General features: G+C 48.9%; 1 protein-coding gene across 2 annotated transcripts in view; it reads left to right on the top strand.

The window, feature by feature from the left end:
* The window catches only part of KCTD10 (potassium channel tetramerization domain containing 10), a 31,793-nt gene extending 14,354 nt beyond the window's left edge, over positions 1-17,439 (top strand). For both annotated transcript variants that reach the window (XM_075320037.1, XM_075320038.1), the window contains exons 5-7: positions 5,096-5,148; positions 14,306-14,501; positions 16,460-17,439. In XM_075320037.1, coding sequence (XP_075176152.1) covers positions 5,096-5,148; positions 14,306-14,501; positions 16,460-16,678 — 468 coding nt within the window. In that variant the 3' untranslated portion in view covers positions 16,679-17,439. The remainder of the gene's footprint in view (positions 1-5,095; positions 5,149-14,305; positions 14,502-16,459) is intronic.
* The last annotated feature ends 283 nt before the right edge of the window (positions 17,440-17,722 follow it).

The following is a 17,722-nucleotide window of genomic DNA, read 5'->3' as shown; positions in this document are numbered from 1 at the left end:
CAGGCGATGTGTGGTTGGGGTGATGGGTGGTCTGCCTGCAGCTGTTCTCCTGGGCAATGATGTGGGAGAGCTACGATGCCAATTCGTGGCTGCATGAAGCCACATGTAAGTAACGCTCTGCCTGTGTGTACTTAACCAGTGACCTGTAGAGGTCCCTAGTACGTACACAAGTTGGGAGGGGGAGGGATTGTGAAGATGTAATTTACCCTCTCACTGTATATGCTGTGATACTATGTCATGATATGTATATTTCCCTGGTTGTATTAGTTGTAATTCATGTATTTTCTTGGGGGAGCTACTGGTCTCAATGTGTCTCTCTCATACAATTGTAGTCTTGGCATCTAATGTGATTATGTAAATAGCCTGTCCTCTTCTTTCCAGAGTTGTGTATCTAATCTGTAATTGCATTGGCCAGTGAAGGAATAGTCATTGTTCTTTACAGCAGGGGATCCCTTCATCTACTGTGGCTGGCAGACATATTGGAGCCCTGTGATGAACCAAACCATTGATGATAGGATGTGTGACCCCTACCCCCTGAACAAACATGGTGGGCTGGTCAAGCAGCACAGACAATGCATTTCCCTTTTTGTAACTTCAGAGTGAGCTGGAACTAAGAGAGGAAGGAGCTCCAGCCTGGGTGGCTGTGGACACGGACGGAGCTAGGCCTGTGTGGCGGCCCGTGGGATTGTGTGGAACTCTTTGGACTACTGTAAGGATGATTGCTTTGTAATCCGGTCCGAGGAGTGTCGGGAAGGGCCCCCGAATCTGTTTTACGTGGACTTATCGTGTGCTGTTCCAGTGTTCTTGTGAATAAACCTGTTGGATCGTCCCTCGGCCTCGTCCATCCTTTGCTCTGTTGTACACTCCCGTCACAGCCCCGCCCCCCCACACGGATTGGCCTCTCGCCCCGGCTCTCTGCAGGCCCCGCCCCCCTCACGCAATGCACGCTCGCTCTGGCCCAACTGACACGGAGCTCCGATTCCCAGGTGAGTACACACACACACACACATCAGATCACACTCACTCTCACACTCACTCTCACACACACCTCACACATCACAACATCCTGGGAGATCGCTTGCTTCTACACCGGCTCCGTCAGGATCCCAGCAGCGCCAGACATAACCTTGCGATGCTGGGATCTTGACGGAGGCCGTGAAAGCTGGTAACCATTATACACATCGGGTAACTAAGGTCCCTTAGTTACCCGATGTGTATCATAGTTACCAGCGTACACCGGCTCACACTCACTCTCACACACACATCACACACACATCACATCGCATCCACACATCAAGGTCCTGCAGCGGCGGAACATACACACACGCACACACACACATACACACATCAGATCACACTCACCCTCACACACACATCACATCGCATCCACATACTCACAACATCCTGGGATATCGCTTGCTTCTCGGCGGCGATACTGTGCTGTGAGCTTCCAGGACCTGACGGAGGATCACATGGCCAGAAGCATGTGATATCTCCGGATGTTGTGAGTATCAGCGCGTATGTGCGATTTCGTCAGTGTCTGTGTGTGTGAGTGTATGCGATCGGGTGTGTGTGAGTGTATGCGATCGGGTGTGGGTGAGTGTATGCGATCGGGTGTGGGTGAGTGTATGCGATCGGTTGTGTGGGTGAGTGTATGCGATCGGTTGTGTGGGTGAGTGTATGCGATCGGTTGTGTGGGTGAGTGTATGCGATCGGTTGTGTGGGTGAGTGTATGCGATCGGTTGTGTGGGTGAGTGTATGCGATCGGGTGTGTGTGAGTGTCGGCAGAGGAGCACGGCGTGCTGGAGGAGGCTGGGAGCAGAGAGGCTGATCTTGGGGAAGGCTGGGAGGGGGAGGCTGATGCTAGGGGAGACTGGGAGGGGAAGGCTGATGCTGAAGGAGGCTGGGAGGAGAGAGGCTGCTGGGGAAGGCTGGGAAGAGAGAGGCTGATGCTGGGGACAGAGAGGAGAGGCTGATGCTGGGAGGAGAGAGGCTGATGCTGGGATGAGAGAGGCTGATCCTGGGGAAGGCTGGGAGGGGAAGGCTGAGAGAAGAGAGGCTGATGCTGAGGGAGGCTGAGGCTGGGGTAGGCTGGGAGGAGAGAGGCTGATGCTAGGGACAGAAAAGGCTGATGCTGGGAGGAGAGAGGCTGATGCTGGGAGGAGAGAGGCTGATGCTGGGAGGAGAGAGGCTGATGCTGGGAGGAGAGAGGCTGATGCTGTGTGCAGAGAGGCTGATGCTGTGTGCAGAGAGGCTGATGCTGTGTGCAGAGAGGCTGATGCTGTGTGCAGAGAGGCTGATGCTGTGGGCAGAGGGGCTGATGCTGTGGGCAGAGGGGCTGATGCTGTGGGCAGAGGGGCTGATGCTGTGGGCAGAGGGGCTGATGCTGCGGGCAGAGGGGCTGATGCTGCGGGCAGAGGGGCTGATGCTGCGGGCAGAGGGGCTGATGCTGCGGGCAGAGGGGCTGATGCTGCGGGCAGAGAGGCTGATGCTGCGGGCAGAGAGGCTGATGCTGCGGGCAGAGAGGCTGATGCTGCGGGCAGAGAGGCTGATGCTGCGGGCAGAGAGGCTGATGCTGCGGGCAGAGAGGCTGATGCTGCGGGCAGAGAGGCTGATGCTGCGGGCAGAGAGGCTGATGCTGCGGGCAGAGAGGCTGATGCTGCGGGCAGAGAGGCTGATGCTGCGGGCAGAGAGGCTGATGCTGCGGGCAGAGAGGCTGATGCTGCGGGCAGAGAGGCTGATGCTGCGGGCAGAGAGGCTGATGCTGCGGGCAGAGAGGCTGATGCTGCGGGCAGAGAGGCTGATGCTGCGGGCAGAGAGGCTGATGCTGCGGGCAGAGAGGCTGATGCTGCGGGCAGAGAGGCTGATGCTGCGGGCAGAGAGGCTGATGCTGCGGGCAGAGAGGCTGATGCTGCGGGCAGAGAGGCTGATGCTGCGGGCAGAGAGGCTGATGCTGCGGGCAGAGAGGCTGATGCTGCGGGCAGAGAGGCTGATGCTGCGGGCAGAGAGGCTGATGCTGGTGCAGCATGGGGAATGGAGCACGATGGGGAGTGCGCAGCATGGGGGATGGACCACGTTTGGGAGTGCGCAGCATGGGGGATGGACCACGTTTGGGAGTGCGCAGCATGGAGGATGGAGCACGTTTGGGAGTGCGCAGCATGGCGGATGGAGCACGTTTGGGAGTGCGCAACATGGCGGAGCACGTTTGGGAGTGCGCAGCATGGCGGATGGAGCACGTTTGGGAGTGCGCAGCATGGCGGATGGAGCACGTTTGGGAGTGCGCAGCATGGCGGATGGAGCACGTTTGGGAGTGCGCAGCATGGCGGATGGAGCACGTTTGGGAGTGCGCAGCATGGCGGATGGAGCACGTTTGGGAGTGCGCAGCATGGCGGATGGACCACGTTTGGGAGTGCGCAGCATGGCGGATGGACCACGTTTGGGAGTGCGCAGCATGACGGATGGTGCACGATGGGGAGTGCGCAGCATGGCGGATGGAGCACGTTTGGGAGTGCGCAGCATGGCGGGTGGAGCACGTTTGGGAGTGCGCAGCATGACGGGTGGACCACGTTTGGGAGTGCGCAGCATGGCGGGTGGAGCACGTTTGGGAGTGCGCAGCATGGCGGGTGGAGCACGTTTGGGAGTGCGCAGCATGGCGGGTGGAGCACGTTTGGGAGTGCGCAGCATGGCGGGTGGAGCACGTTTGGGAGTGCGCAGCATGGCGGGTGGAGCACGTTTGGGAGTGCGCAGCATGGCGGGTGGAGCACGTTTGGGAGTGCGCAGCATGGCGGGTGGAGCACGATGGGGGGTGCGCAGCATGGCGGATGGAGCACGTTTGGGAGTGCGCAGCATGGGGGATGCAGCACGATGGGGAGTGCGCAGTATGGCGGATGGAGCACGTTTGGGAGTGCGCAGCATGGCGGATGGACCACGTTTGGGAGTGCGCAGCATGGCGGATGGAGCACGTTTGGGAATGCGCAGCATAGGAACCACAAACAACGCCCTACACAGACACCCACACACACACACACAATGCTGCACACACACAACACCCAACACACAAACACCGCAGCACACACAAATATACGCACATACCGCACAACACACACATTGCTCAAAACATACCTCCCCCCAAAACACACCACACACACACAAACCGCACAACACACACACACACACACACACACAACGCTACAGACACACAGCGCTCCACAAACAACGCAACACACGCAACACACATACAACACCGCTCTCACCCCCCGCCACACCCAGAACATGTACAGCGCCCTACACAAACACTTGGTAACTACACAACAACATCTATATATATATATATAACAAAAATCATACATGAACTACACAATACGTAAATTCTAGAATACCCGATGCGTAGAATCGGGCCACCTTCTAGTATAATATATATATAATATATATAATGAATGTATGTATGTATTTCTAAGAAATATACAATATAATCATTTATATAGTGTCATTAATTCCACGGTGCTTTACATACATTGGCAACACTGTCCCCATTACTGCTCACAATCTGAATTCCCTATCTGTATGTCTTTGGAGTGTGGGAGAAAACCGGGAACACGGAGGAAACCCACGCAAACACGAGGAGAACATACAAACTCCTTGCAGATGTTGTCCTTGGTGGGATTCGAACCCAGGACCCCCAGTGCTGCAAGACAGTAGTGTTAACCACTGAGCCACCGTATATATTGTCATACAGTTCTTTATATAAGTATGGTATATGTATAATATAGAATACAAAACTCTTACCTTCCAGGATCCTTGGTGTGGGATCCCAGAAGGTAAGGGATTCGCAATACTCCAGTCCAGCGGCCAGATTCGCGAATCTCTACTTGCTAATGTAACAGTGTATTCCTTGCACATACTTGGTAGATCCTAAAGGTTTGGGATTACTTGTAACCTACAACTTATAGTGACACTGTTGCAGAAGGACCTTCTCGCAGCTTTTACAACAGCTAGAATTGATAATTATCTAATTACTAACATGAATGATGCACAAAGTGGTGGTGTTAGGTTTGTTGGTGATGTCACTGAGATCTGATTGTTTTCCTCCTCACAGCCCGCAGTCAAGTTACTTTACAACAGAAGCAATAACAAGTATTCCTATACCAGGTAGGGTTCATCTCTTGTAGTTCTCTTGAAGGGTTTATTATTCTTTTTACAAACAAGACTCTGTTCACACTTGCTATTTTATTTCTCTTCTGCTCCATCATAGGAACAGAACAGAAATAATGGCTGTGCCAGATATTTCATGATAGAAACCAATGCATCTCGGGCAACATGTCATTTTTGACCAAATCTGTGCCGCAGGCTTCAATGCTGTTGTGAACCCAGGTATTTGCCTTGGCTTTTTTATTGATGTATTTTTATATTTTCTTTTGTAGTCTGTACTTTATATAGTAATATACAGACTATCAATTTTGTGAGGGTTAGGTCCCTTTCACACATCAGTTTTTTGCCATCAGTCTTAATTCTTTGGCTCGATGGATCAACGGATCCGTTGCAGATTGTGGAAAAACTGATGCGACGGATGCCTCAAAAAAAACGGATCCGTCGCATCATATATACAGTGTTTATACACCCCATCTAAGCATGCTCGGTTAAAAAAAAAAAAAACTGAATCAGTTGCTGGATTCCGTCATGTGACGGATTACGACGGATCCTGCGCCCATAGGCTTCTATTCTACCAAGCGATGGACGGCAACTGATCCGTCCTTTTTTCCGACGTAGGCAAAAACCGTTACTTTCCCTGACGCCTCATTGGGGGACACAGGACCATGGACCATGGGTGTTATGCTGCCTATCCATAGGAGGACACTAAGTAGATGCAAAAGCATAGCTCCTCCTCTGCAGTATACACCCCCTGGCCGGGCCAGGCAACCTCAGTTTTAGCTTAGTGTCTGTAGGAGGCACTTCCTTTCAAGGTTTGTTATTTTTTGAGGGCGACTGTTTCCTTTCGGGACCGATCTCCCACTACCATCAACGGGCGGGAACGTGGAGTGTCGCCTCGACGTACCCCCTCCTGCGACGCTGTATCCTGGGCTGGACGACGGGTTCCACAGACACCAATTTTCAAAAGTCCAGGGTAGAGGCCTGTGCCCCTATAGCCCAATTCCTCAGCTCCTCCTTGCAGGCTCTGAGTTGAATATGACACCGGTGTGACCGGACACAGCAAGCTGACTCGGCTATTTTCACTGCCTTGACGGAAGCAGTGTTTTAAGGTGAGATCCCCCCTGACTGGTTTCCCAGACAAAGGGAGAAAAGACGCTGCAGCATTTACAAGGATCCTGCACACACCGTGTTAACTTTTCTCTAGCTTGCTGGCTGGAGGAGGGGGGAAGTCACTCCTGTTTGTAGAAAGTCCTGCAGATAATTTCCCGGTGGCAGGGGGGGGGCCCAGGGCTCAGGGACTGTTGTTTATTTGCTCTGTTTATTTGCTCTAGCAGAAAAGCCTGCTGATAACCACCAGTGACAAGCTGTGTGCTGACTGGAGGGAGAGGGAGGAAAACTATCAGAAGCTCCCTTTCCGCGGTTTTTTACTACCCACAACGGGGGGGGGGCACACTGAATTCATCTTCGCGCTCTTTTAGCGCTAAGCCCCGCCCCCCGTGGCTGCGATAAGCCCCACCCCCCCTCCTTCCCCCAGGAAAGCGTGCGAGATTTCCATAGAGCTTAATCCTCCCTGAGGACAGGGCCATCGGCTGATTCTAGTGAGGTGCTTGCTTCAATTGTAGCTCTGCTGAGCATTGCTCCCCCTCCTGGCATACTCCCATTAGGAACATGCAGAAATCTAAGGGCACTAAGACTGCTAAGGCCCACATAGTCTATTATTCAGCTTGCACTGCCTGCCATGCTGAGCTACCACGTAAACACACCTCTTCCCTCTGTGAGTCCTGTGCCCCTATAGCCCCCCAAGACCCCCCTGCCACCACCGCCGCAACCGTCAGCCCAGAGCCTAGGGCTCCCAGCCCACCGGAATGGGCACAGTTTTTGTCCCAATCCATGGAAAAACTGTCACAGAACCTGGTGCTGGCTATGCAATATCGTCCTCCACACCCTTCTGGGTCCCTGGACGGAACGCAGCCTGAGGATACCCCTATGGAGGATCCTTCTGAGGTAATCCGAGCACATGCTTTACCGGTTGCAGGGATCAGGAAAAGAGTACACGGCCGGGTGTCTCCAGCGGGCTCTCCCTCGGGAGCACACAGGGCAGGCTCTCCCACACGCTCCACGGCTTCTGAAGAGATGGAGGAGGGAGAATGCTGTTTATACCAAGAGGAGTCCTTGGTTTCAGCCTCCCCAGATGATCAAACTGCAATAGACTCCCTTATAGCAGCAATCAACCAAACTCTCTGCATGTGGAGGATCCCCCATCCACTACCACTGACCATGCAGTCGCCTTTAAGAGGGCAAGGAAACCCTAAAAGGTTTTCACTGATCACCCAGAGTTTCAGGATATCCTCACAAAGCAAAGGGAGAAGCCTGACAGGCGCTTCGGTAACCGAAAACTCATGGAGTCCCGGTACCCTTTTGCCTCACCTGCCCCTAAGGGCTGGGCCGATCCGCCCTCGGTCGACCACAAACCCCCCCCCCCCCGGTCTCCCGCCTTACTACAAAGATGCTCCTGTCTTTACCCGATGGTTCCTATATCAAGGACCCGACAGACAGGTGGAGCACCTCGCCCGCTCTGCTTTTGAGGCTGCGGGTTCCTCCCTCTCGCCCTCCTTTGCCTCTGTGTGGGTCGCAAAGGCGATCTCTGTCTGGGCAGAATCCCATAACACTTCGCTTGAGGAATCCCAGTTCACTCATACTTTCACAGAGGTAACAGCTCAAATTGCCGCTGCGGCGGAGTACCTCATCCAGGCCTCCATGGACGCTGCTACCTGCACAGCGTTTGCCGCCTCAAATACCATAGCCATCCGTAGAGCTCTCTGGCTCCGACAATGGCGAGCGGACTCTGCCTCCAAGAAGTCTCTCACGGGCCTTCCCTTTTTTCCAGACCGATTGTTTGGCGAACGTCTGGACAAGCGCATTTCTGACGCCACGGGAGGAAAGAGTACCTCCCTCCCTCAGCTGAAGTCCAGGACGTCCTTCACCAGATGTCCACAGTCCTCGTTCTGCTCCTTTCGGAACTCATTTCGTTGGTCGACATCCCTTGCTGTCCCCGGCACCAGCCGCGGACTATGCAGAGACCGCCCTTCTCAGCTCTCCCCGAAACCTTCGTGATGGCAGCCTAGACCGAAACAATCCAGGACGAGGGAGACTCGGCCACGACGTTTTTACCCCTCATGACTCCTTCGGCGCCCTGGAAGACACACTCATTGTAGGAGGTCGACTGCGTCTCTTTCAAAAGATCTGGGCTGCCGCCTCAGACGACAAATGGGTGCGAGACCTTGTGTCTTCCGGTTACCACATAGAATTTCGGACCCGACCCCCGAGTCGGTTCTTTCTCTCAAACCCTCCCAAAGACTCGAAAACGATGCGAAGCTTTTTTTTCTAAGCAATCCACTCTCTCCAAACAGCAGGAGTGATAATACCTGTCCCAGACGACGAGAAGTTCGGGGGTTGTTATTCCAACTTCTTTGTGGTCCCCAAAAAGGATGGGTCAATTCAACCCATCCTGGACCTCAAACACCTAAACAAACATGTGCACGTACGGAGATTCAGAATGGAGTCCCTAAGTTCCATTATTGCATCCATGGTCGAAGGGGAATTCCTCGCCTCCATAGACATCAAGGACGCGTACCTGCACATACCCATCGCCCCAGATCACCAAACGTTCCTCCGCATCGCAATTCAGGACTCACACTTTCAATTCGTAGCTCTACCCTTCGGCCTTGCCACCGCACCAAGGGTCTTCACCAAAGTCATGGCGGCCGCCATGAGCGTCCTTCACGCCAGGGGAGTAGTCGTTCTCCCTTACTTGGACGACCTCCTCATCAAGGCCCCCTCCTTCCGCGACTGCTCAAGGAGCGTACAGATCACTGTGGACACCCTATCCCGCTTAGGGTGGCTAGTGAATCTGGACAAATCATTCCCGATCCCATCACGATCCATCACCTTCCTGGGCATGTCCCTGGACACCCGTCGGGGCTTGATCCTTCTCCCTCAGGACAAGGCGATCGCTCTTCAACGAGCGGTACGCTGCCTTCTACGTCCTCCGTCTCACTCCATTCGATTCAGCATGAAAGTGCTCGGCAGGATGGTGGCGGCTATGGAAGCAGTACCCTTTGCTCAACTGCACCTCCGCCCACTGCAGCTAGCCCTTCTAGCGGCCTGGGACAAGAGCCCCTTCTCCCTGGACAGACATCTTCACCTGACGCCTTCAGTCAGGTACACACTCTGCTGGTGGCTTCAGTCCTCATCCCTATCGAAGGGGAGATCTTTTCTCCCAGTGAACTGGCTGGTCCTGACCACCTGATTCTCCCCCGTGGTTATTTCCACCATGATCAGCGCCCGAAAGCCTGCTTCATCCCGCATTTACCACCGTACGTGGAAAATCTTCCTTTCATGGTGCAGGGAAACTAATGTCCAGCCTATGCCTCTGGCCATCCCCAGAATTCTCGATTTTCTACAGTCTGGCTTGCAAGCGGGGTTGGCTCTCAGTTCCCTTAAAGGGCAGGTCTCAGCGCTCTCAATCTTCTACCAATGCCGCCTGGCACAAAAAACGCAAGTCAAGACCTTCCCCCAGGGCGTTCCCCCGTACAAACGGCCACTCCAGAGGTCTCCCTTTGAACCCATCAAGGAATCCTCCCTTGCTCTTCTGTCCTGGAAGGTAACATTCCTGGTGGCAATTACGTCCATCAGACGGGTTTCGGAGCTAGCAGCACTCTCTTGCCACGAGCCTTTTCTGATCTTTCACCAGGACAAGGTGGTCCTGCGCCCCCTTCCGGATTTCCTTCCAAAGGTTCTTACCCCGTTTCATTTGAACGAGGACATTGTTCTGCCTTCCTTTTGTCCACACCCGGTTCATAGGGTGGAAAGGTCTCTTCATTCGTTAGACCTCGTCAGAGCTCTCAGAAATTACATATCCAGGACAGCCCCCTTTAGGAAAACGGACTCTTTGTTCGTCATTCCTGAGGGGCCTAAGAAGGGACAGGCAGCTTCAAAGGCGACTGGCTCGCTGGATTCGCTCTGCGATCCAGGACGTCTACCGCCTGCAACTCAAGCCCATTCCTAGTGGGCTGCGGGCTCATTCCACGCGAGCAGTTGGCGCTTCGTGGGCCATTCGGCATCAGGCTTCAGTGGAACAGGTGTGTAAGGCTGTGACCTGGTCTAGCCTACATATGTTTTCAAATCATTACAGAGTCCATACCCAGGTTTCAACTGAGTCAAATCTGGGTAGGAAAATTCTGCAAACAGCAGTAGAGCACCTCTCTCAGTAGGCGCTCCAGGCTGTCTGGGACTGGTTCTTAGTCCTTGGGTTGTGTTGTCTTCTTTTATGTTACCCACCCATGGACTGCTTTAGGACGTCCCATGGTCCTGTGTCCCCCAATGAGGCGTCAGAGAAAAACGGATTTTTGCGTACTCACCGTAAAATCGTTTTCTCTTAGCCATCATTGGGGGACACAGCACCCACCCTATTGCCCTGTTGGGCCTTGGTTCTCTCAGTACCTTATTTGGTTATGACTCTTCTTTTCTCATGTTCCTCTGTTGAGAAGTTTTTACTGTTTTTTTTTTTTCTCCTACTGCTTGTGTACTAAAACTGAGGTTGCCTGGCCCGGCCAGGGGGTGTATACTGCAGAGGAGGAGCTATGCTTTTGCATCTACTCAGTGTCTCCTATGGATAGGCAGCATAACACCCATGTTCCATGGTCCTGTGTCCCCCAATGATGGCTAAGAGAAAACGATTTTACGGTGAGTACACAAAAATCCGTTTTTGTCAATTTGTCTCTGTCCGGACAAAAATTTTTCGACGGACACGTCAAACAACGGATGAAACATGAGGCTATCCGTTACAATCCATCGCTAATAAAAGTCTATGAGAAAAAACGGATCCAGTGGCATCAGTCGCCAGATCCGTTGTATTTTTTTTTTCTTCCCAAAATTCGAAAGATTGTGACTGACTGCAAAAAACTGATGTGTGAAAGGGGCCTTAGTATGAGTTTTTCTTTCTAATATTGTTTCTATTTACATTTATTGTAGACTTGATCTCTTCATTGCAACCTGAATGAAAGCCTCCATTTTATGCTTTTGGCCTTGTAAATTAGATATAAGATGTATATTAAAAAAATGGAATTTTCTTGTTTAATAACAAATCAGCGTGCCATCAAAATGATCTGGACGCAGATTGCAGCAACCACACCTAATCTGCTTTTACCTCCCATATAATTACACTGGTCTACATTTAAAAAAAATGAATTTTGCTGACCGAAGTATTTTTGCTGATTTTACCCAAATGTAAGGTGCTCATTCCAGATATGAAGTTAAAAAATATGCAATACGTTCAATTTTTTCACACGTTAGAAATGTTTAAGTAACCCCTTCATTCCCAGCCTTTTTTCACCTCACAGACCAGGCCAATTTTTCCAATTCTGACTGCTGTCATTTTATGAAGAAATAACCTTGGAATACCTCAATAGATCCCAGTGGTTCTGAGAATATTTTTCGTGACATATTGTACTTCATGTTAGTGGTGAATTAAGGACGATATCAGCAACCCTCCTTTTTCCAACAAAATTAAAAAAAACATTTTCTTAGGGACCACATCACATTTGAAGTGACTTTGAGGGGTCTATGTGACAGAAAATACCAAAAAGATGACACCATTCTAAATGACACCATTCTAAAAACTGCACCCCTCAAACTGTTAAAAACCACAATCAAGACGTTTAATAACCCCATAAGTGCTTCACAAGAACTAAAGCCATGTGGAAGGGAAAAATGGAAATGTTTACATATTTCCACAAAAAATTTTACTCTGGCCCCAAATTTTGTATTTTCACAAGGGTGTCAGGAGAAAATGCGCCTTACAAATTGTTGTGCCATTTCTCTTAAGTACACCAATACTTTATATATGGTGGAAAACTGTTTAGGCGCAGGGCTCCGAATGGAAGGAGCGCCATTTGACTTGGAACACAAAATTGGCTTGCATCCATAGCAGACGCCAAGTCATGTTTATTGAGCCCGTGGTATGCCTAACCAGTGGAAACCCCCACAAATGACCCCATTTTGGAAACTAGACCCCTCAAGGAATTTGTTGATGTGTGGTGAGCACCTTGAATCCCCAGGTGCTTCACAGAATTTTATAATGTTGAGCCATGAAAATGAAAAAAAATATATTTTTACCACAAAAATGTTGTCTTAGCGGGGAAGTAACAATTGGACTGACAGAATTCATCATCGTTAGAAATTTCGAAAGTAGTGTAAATGGGTACAGGAACTTCATCACAGTGCGTAACTTAGAGCTGAGGCGAGATTTGGGTACTGGATGGAAGATGTTCTGTGTTCATACTATTAAAATATTTACCATTCAGAAGTAGCAATGCAATCATCAACATGGTTTTGAGGCTTTTGCCATACGATGGGAACTCCAAAGCTGAGACTTTCTCTGACCCTTAGGCTATGTGCGCACGTTGCGTAAATACATGCAGTTACGCTGCGCTTTGCAGCGCAGCGTAACTGCATGCGTCCTGCGTCCCCTGCACAGTCTATGGAGATTGTGCAGGGGCTGTGCGCACGTGGCGTTTAAGAGCGCAGCGCTTCGGCTAGTGCCGAAGCGCTGCGCAAAAAGAAGTGACATGTCACTTCTTTCCTGCGCTTTGCCGGCAGCTCCTGTTCTGTCTATGGCAGGAGCTGCAGGCAGAGCGCATGGAATCGGCGCTCACTACGGACATTTCTGCAGCGATCTAAAGCGCACGTGTGCTCTTCAGATCGCTGCAGAAATTTCTGCAGGGCTAGTACGCAACGTGCGCACATAGCCTTAGTCCACTGTCTCAGGTTTTCAACACATGCTCTGCACACTTTATGAGGTGCCTGGGGTTTATACCTGGTCAGTCAGTTAGATCCTGATATATGCCTGATAAGCTTTACACTACGTAACATATATTCGTCCTTTGTTTAGATGTAAAACAACCACAAATGTAACAATATATCAGGATCATTCCTGCACGTCCACGAATTGTTCAAGTGTTGGACATCATATTCAACAAAAACCTTTTAAACAGAGTTATATTTGCTACGACTTGTAAGCCTGTTGACCAGCTAAATGCTGCTGTTGGTTTTCATGCTGCTTATATAGCTATAAAATTGCAACTTCAACAGTTGTTTAACTGCTTCTGAGGCAGTCTTCCTGTTAGAAATTCTTAATATGTAATTAGTATAACTATTTGCGTATTCAGCATATCTGAATAATATTAAAATTATATTTATTGTTGCGTTATTAGTGTAAGAATTCCTTAGGTTTTCTGTAAAATGCTAATTACTGTGTTACTGGAGGAAATGGATGTGCTTTTTGGATTCAAAACACTAAAATTCATAAGGATCCTATTCTTTTAGCCAGCAAAATTGATGTGGAGCAGTGTTATCAGAGCCCAGTAGAGCCAACACACCATCATGACCTGATTCTGGAGCACACGTCTCCATGACACTTGGGTCTCCTCTCCCCATTCCTCTTTCACTGTGTGATTTGTGTTTTAGGGATTTTGGGAAGAGGTTTCTGTGGTTACTAAAATACTACAACTATTTAATGTCTATACTTATATACAATAAAATGTATGTAAAGACTGTAGTAAATATATGCTTACTGAGTGATCTGTAATAGATCGCTCAGTACACCTAGGTTGTCATTGCTCTAAACCAGGGTTCCCCAACTCCAGTTTTCGAGGGCCGCCAACAGTGCATGTTTTCAGGATTTCCTTAGCATTGCATGGGTGTTGGAATCATCAACTGGGCAGGTGATTAAATTATCACATGTGCAATACTAAGGAAATCCTGAAAACATGCACTGTTGGCGGCCCTTGAGGACAGGAATTGGGGACCCATGCTCTAAACAGTACAAGTACTATTCACCCAATCGCCCCACGCACCGCCCAGAACGATTATCTTTTATGCAGCACAAAAGATCATTTCACCCTTTGAACTACAGTTGCATTTTTTTCTCGTTTGTATGAAACATTATTATGAAATGAGTGTCCTTAAGGCTCATTCATGATGATATTTCAATGTAATGAAATTTGAACTTACATTGCCGAGTCCATTTGTCAAATATGTTCTGATCCTTCTCTATGGAGGGATTGGTGATTATGCTGATTTTCCATTTTGTTTGCAGTAACTCTGATGACAACATGCTGAAGAATATTGAGCTGTTTGACAAGTTGTCATTGAGATTTAACGGGAGAGTTCTGTTCATCAAAGATGTAATTGGTGACGAAATCTGCTGCTGGTCTTTCTATGGTCAGGGGAGAAAGATTGCAGAGGTGTGCTGTACATCCATTGTGTATGCCACAGAAAAGAAACAAACTAAGGTAGGGAAAGGTGGTTGTTTTTTTGTTTGTTTTTTACGATTGCCAATAAGTAATTAAAAAAAAAGTGGTAATTTCAGAAAAATTGTATAACTAATGTTTGCAGCGTTTTCTTTAAAGGAACCTGTCAGGTGTAATATGCACCCAGAACCACGAGCAGTTCTGGGTGCATATTGCTAATCCCTACTTAACTGTCCATGTGTCCACTATATCTAAAGATCCTTTATGATATGCTAATGATTGCAGGGACTAGTCGCAAGGGCATTAGTTCCTGCGCTCATTCCGCCCTCTTAGTACGCCCCTGTGGGCGTGATGCCTTGCTAACATGCTATTCAATGCAGTATCACCAGCGGTAACGCATGTACCTGTGACCACTGTCACCGCTCTTCTGAATGTCCGGCACTTCCGGTCATGCTCAGTATGAAGCCAGGTGTACGCGTCCCGGCTTCAGAGAGGTCTAGTGCGCATGACCAGAAGTGCCGGAACTTCGGATCAGCAGTGACAGTGGACATAGGTACGTGCGTCACCGCTGATAATGCAGTTAAGCAGGGATTAGCAATATGCACCTAGAACTGCTCATGGTTCTGGGTGCATATTGCACCTGACAGGTTCCCTTTAAAGGGAACCTATCAGGATTTTCTTATATAAGCTAAAGCCAGTGCAGTAATGGCACAAGCAGGCTGCTTATCCACATACCATTAGTGGTCAGCTCTGATGTTTAGACTTTCAAATCCAAAAAAGTAACTTAAAAAAATCGTCAGCTTCTTGAGTGACAATTGCAACTGAGCATAAATATATGGGTGAGTATTCATATGGATTCCCGCCCCCTGCCTTTTTGTTCCTCCCTCTCACTATTCTCTATGGTAAGTATTCTACAAACTGTCAAGCTGCCACCAGGAGGAGCCAGAGCTCTGCAGCAGAAGACACTACACAGAGCAACGAGAACCAGGAAGTAAATACACAGCGTTCTCATACACTGCCTCACAGCACAGCTGAGAAGCAGAACTGCAGGGCATGCGAGGAATAGTCAGGCAGGCTGGGTCAATCACCATACGGGCAGAAGCAGGACCGGAGGAACGAGCAAAAGCGGAGTCAAAGTCAGGCCAAGGTCAGTACCGGAGGAAGCAACAGAGTGGGGAAATAGGAGAGGGGACAGAGGACAGGAGGGATGACCAGGGGACGGAACACAGACAAGGGCACGGGGGCACAGGAACAGACAGATCAGCATATCGCTCACAGGGCCAGCAATCACAGGCAAAGCAGTGCTAAGCTTATAGCCAGCGCTGGTTCACTGGAAATGTCAGCTTTTAAGGCATCCAGGGTCCGGAAGTGAGGCCCGAGAGAAGGCTCCGCTCCCTAGCCATGTGGACGGGGAGGCGAACCATGACACAAACTATTCACTTTGTTGAAGGACCTGTGTGAGGTCATACCCATGTGACCTGGTATCCCGCTTTGTTGGCTGAAGCCCCGCCTCTTCTGGTCACATGGGTATGACCTCACACAGGTCTTTCAACAAAGTGAATCGTTTGTATAATACTTACCATAAAGAACAGAGAGAGGGAGGAACAAAAGGCAGGGGGCAGGAATCCATATGAATACTCACCCATATATTTCTGCTCAGTTCCAATTGTCATTCAAGAAGCTGACGATTTTTTAAAGTTACTTTCTTGGTTTTGAAAGCCTAAACATCCGAACTGTGCACTACAGGTATGTAGAATCTGCATGATAGTGCCAGTATAGCACTGGCTTTAGCTTATATGCGAAAATCCTGATTGGTTCCCTTTTAAGATCTTTCCATTGTCTAGGATTAGTCCTTCTTTAACTAGTCTGCTAAATTGCCCCCCACTCTAATATAGCATTTTAATCTCAGGTACTGCAGTACACCAATATCAGGCAATGCACTGTATACTGTATATAGATTTCAATGTGGTAAACTGAACATCTTGTATTTGATCATTTAGGTTGAGTTTCCAGAGGCAAGAATCTATGAAGAGACTCTTAATATCTTATTATATGAGGCACAGGATGGACGAGGACCAGATAATGCTCTGCTTGAGGCCACCGGAGGGGCAGCTGGACGCTCCCATCACCTTGATGATGATGATGAGCGGGATCGTATCGAAAGAGTAAGGCGGATTCACATCAAACGACCAGATGACAGGGCTCATCTTCACCAGTAGGACTTGCCCACCTTGAATGATTCCTCCGTCCAAAAACCAGACCTGTCTGCTCTGATTCATCCCAATCCACATGGGAACAACCCCATTTTAACGGTTGAGGTGGTCATAAATGACACATGCTTGTGAGTTTGGGTCCAGCCTCATCTGTTACGCTTTCTGTGACTTATTTATATCACTTTGAAGGGACAGGGACCTAACTTGAGCAACTTTTTTTTTTTTTTTTGTGTATGTATGGATTTCCACAGCCCCAAAGCACTTGTTGGTTGTATAAATGTAAACTTGCCAGCAAAGTGCTGACATAGGATGTATCAGATGTGAAAATGAAGGTGAATTTGTGTCCAGATGTACTAAATATATTGCCTTAATGCATTGCTTGCGATTCTGGGGTACCCATTGACTGTATACTGTATGTAGGCCAAGAAAAACATTCTGAACTTCCGCTTAGTGCAATTCCATTAGACATATTGGAGGTAACTTTATGCAGCAATAGTTGCTGAATGCAATCCAATAACCATGGAGCTCTGGAAAGTCTTTAGGAGCATAAACGGATTAAAACTTCAATTCAAAACAGTTATGACTTCACAGGATCCACATTGGGGAGTAATCGTTACTACCCAGACAAGCCTTGCACCTTCTAGTGTTATGTCAGGATTAATATTATATATATTTTTCTTTGTTTTACATAGCATTAGCTTCTTATATGTATAAAATAATTTATATTGTCCCTAATTCCCAATAAACACAAATATGGATGCTTTTCATTTTTTGTTTTATTTTTATGTGAAGTACTAATTAGCGATTTTTTATTTTAAAAGGAACTTTTTCATCAGGTTTTCCCATAAAAGCTGTCGCCATCACATTCTCCAGTCTTTTAATACATTTCTAGCAAGCTCTCTATAAACTACTCACAAAAAGTTAGGGATATTTGGCTTTCAGATGAAATATATGTAAAACCTAAAAAGTTCATTCTACTGTGATATTTTATCATGAAAGCAGGGCATTTAAGTAGAAGCATGCAATGGTGATTTCCTCATCTCATACAAT

Source organism: Anomaloglossus baeobatrachus, chromosome 1, assembly GCF_048569485.1.
Source record: "Anomaloglossus baeobatrachus isolate aAnoBae1 chromosome 1, aAnoBae1.hap1, whole genome shotgun sequence".
NCBI lineage: Eukaryota > Metazoa > Chordata > Amphibia > Anura > Aromobatidae > Anomaloglossus > Anomaloglossus baeobatrachus.
This window is presented reverse-complemented; position numbering and strand designations above follow the sequence as displayed.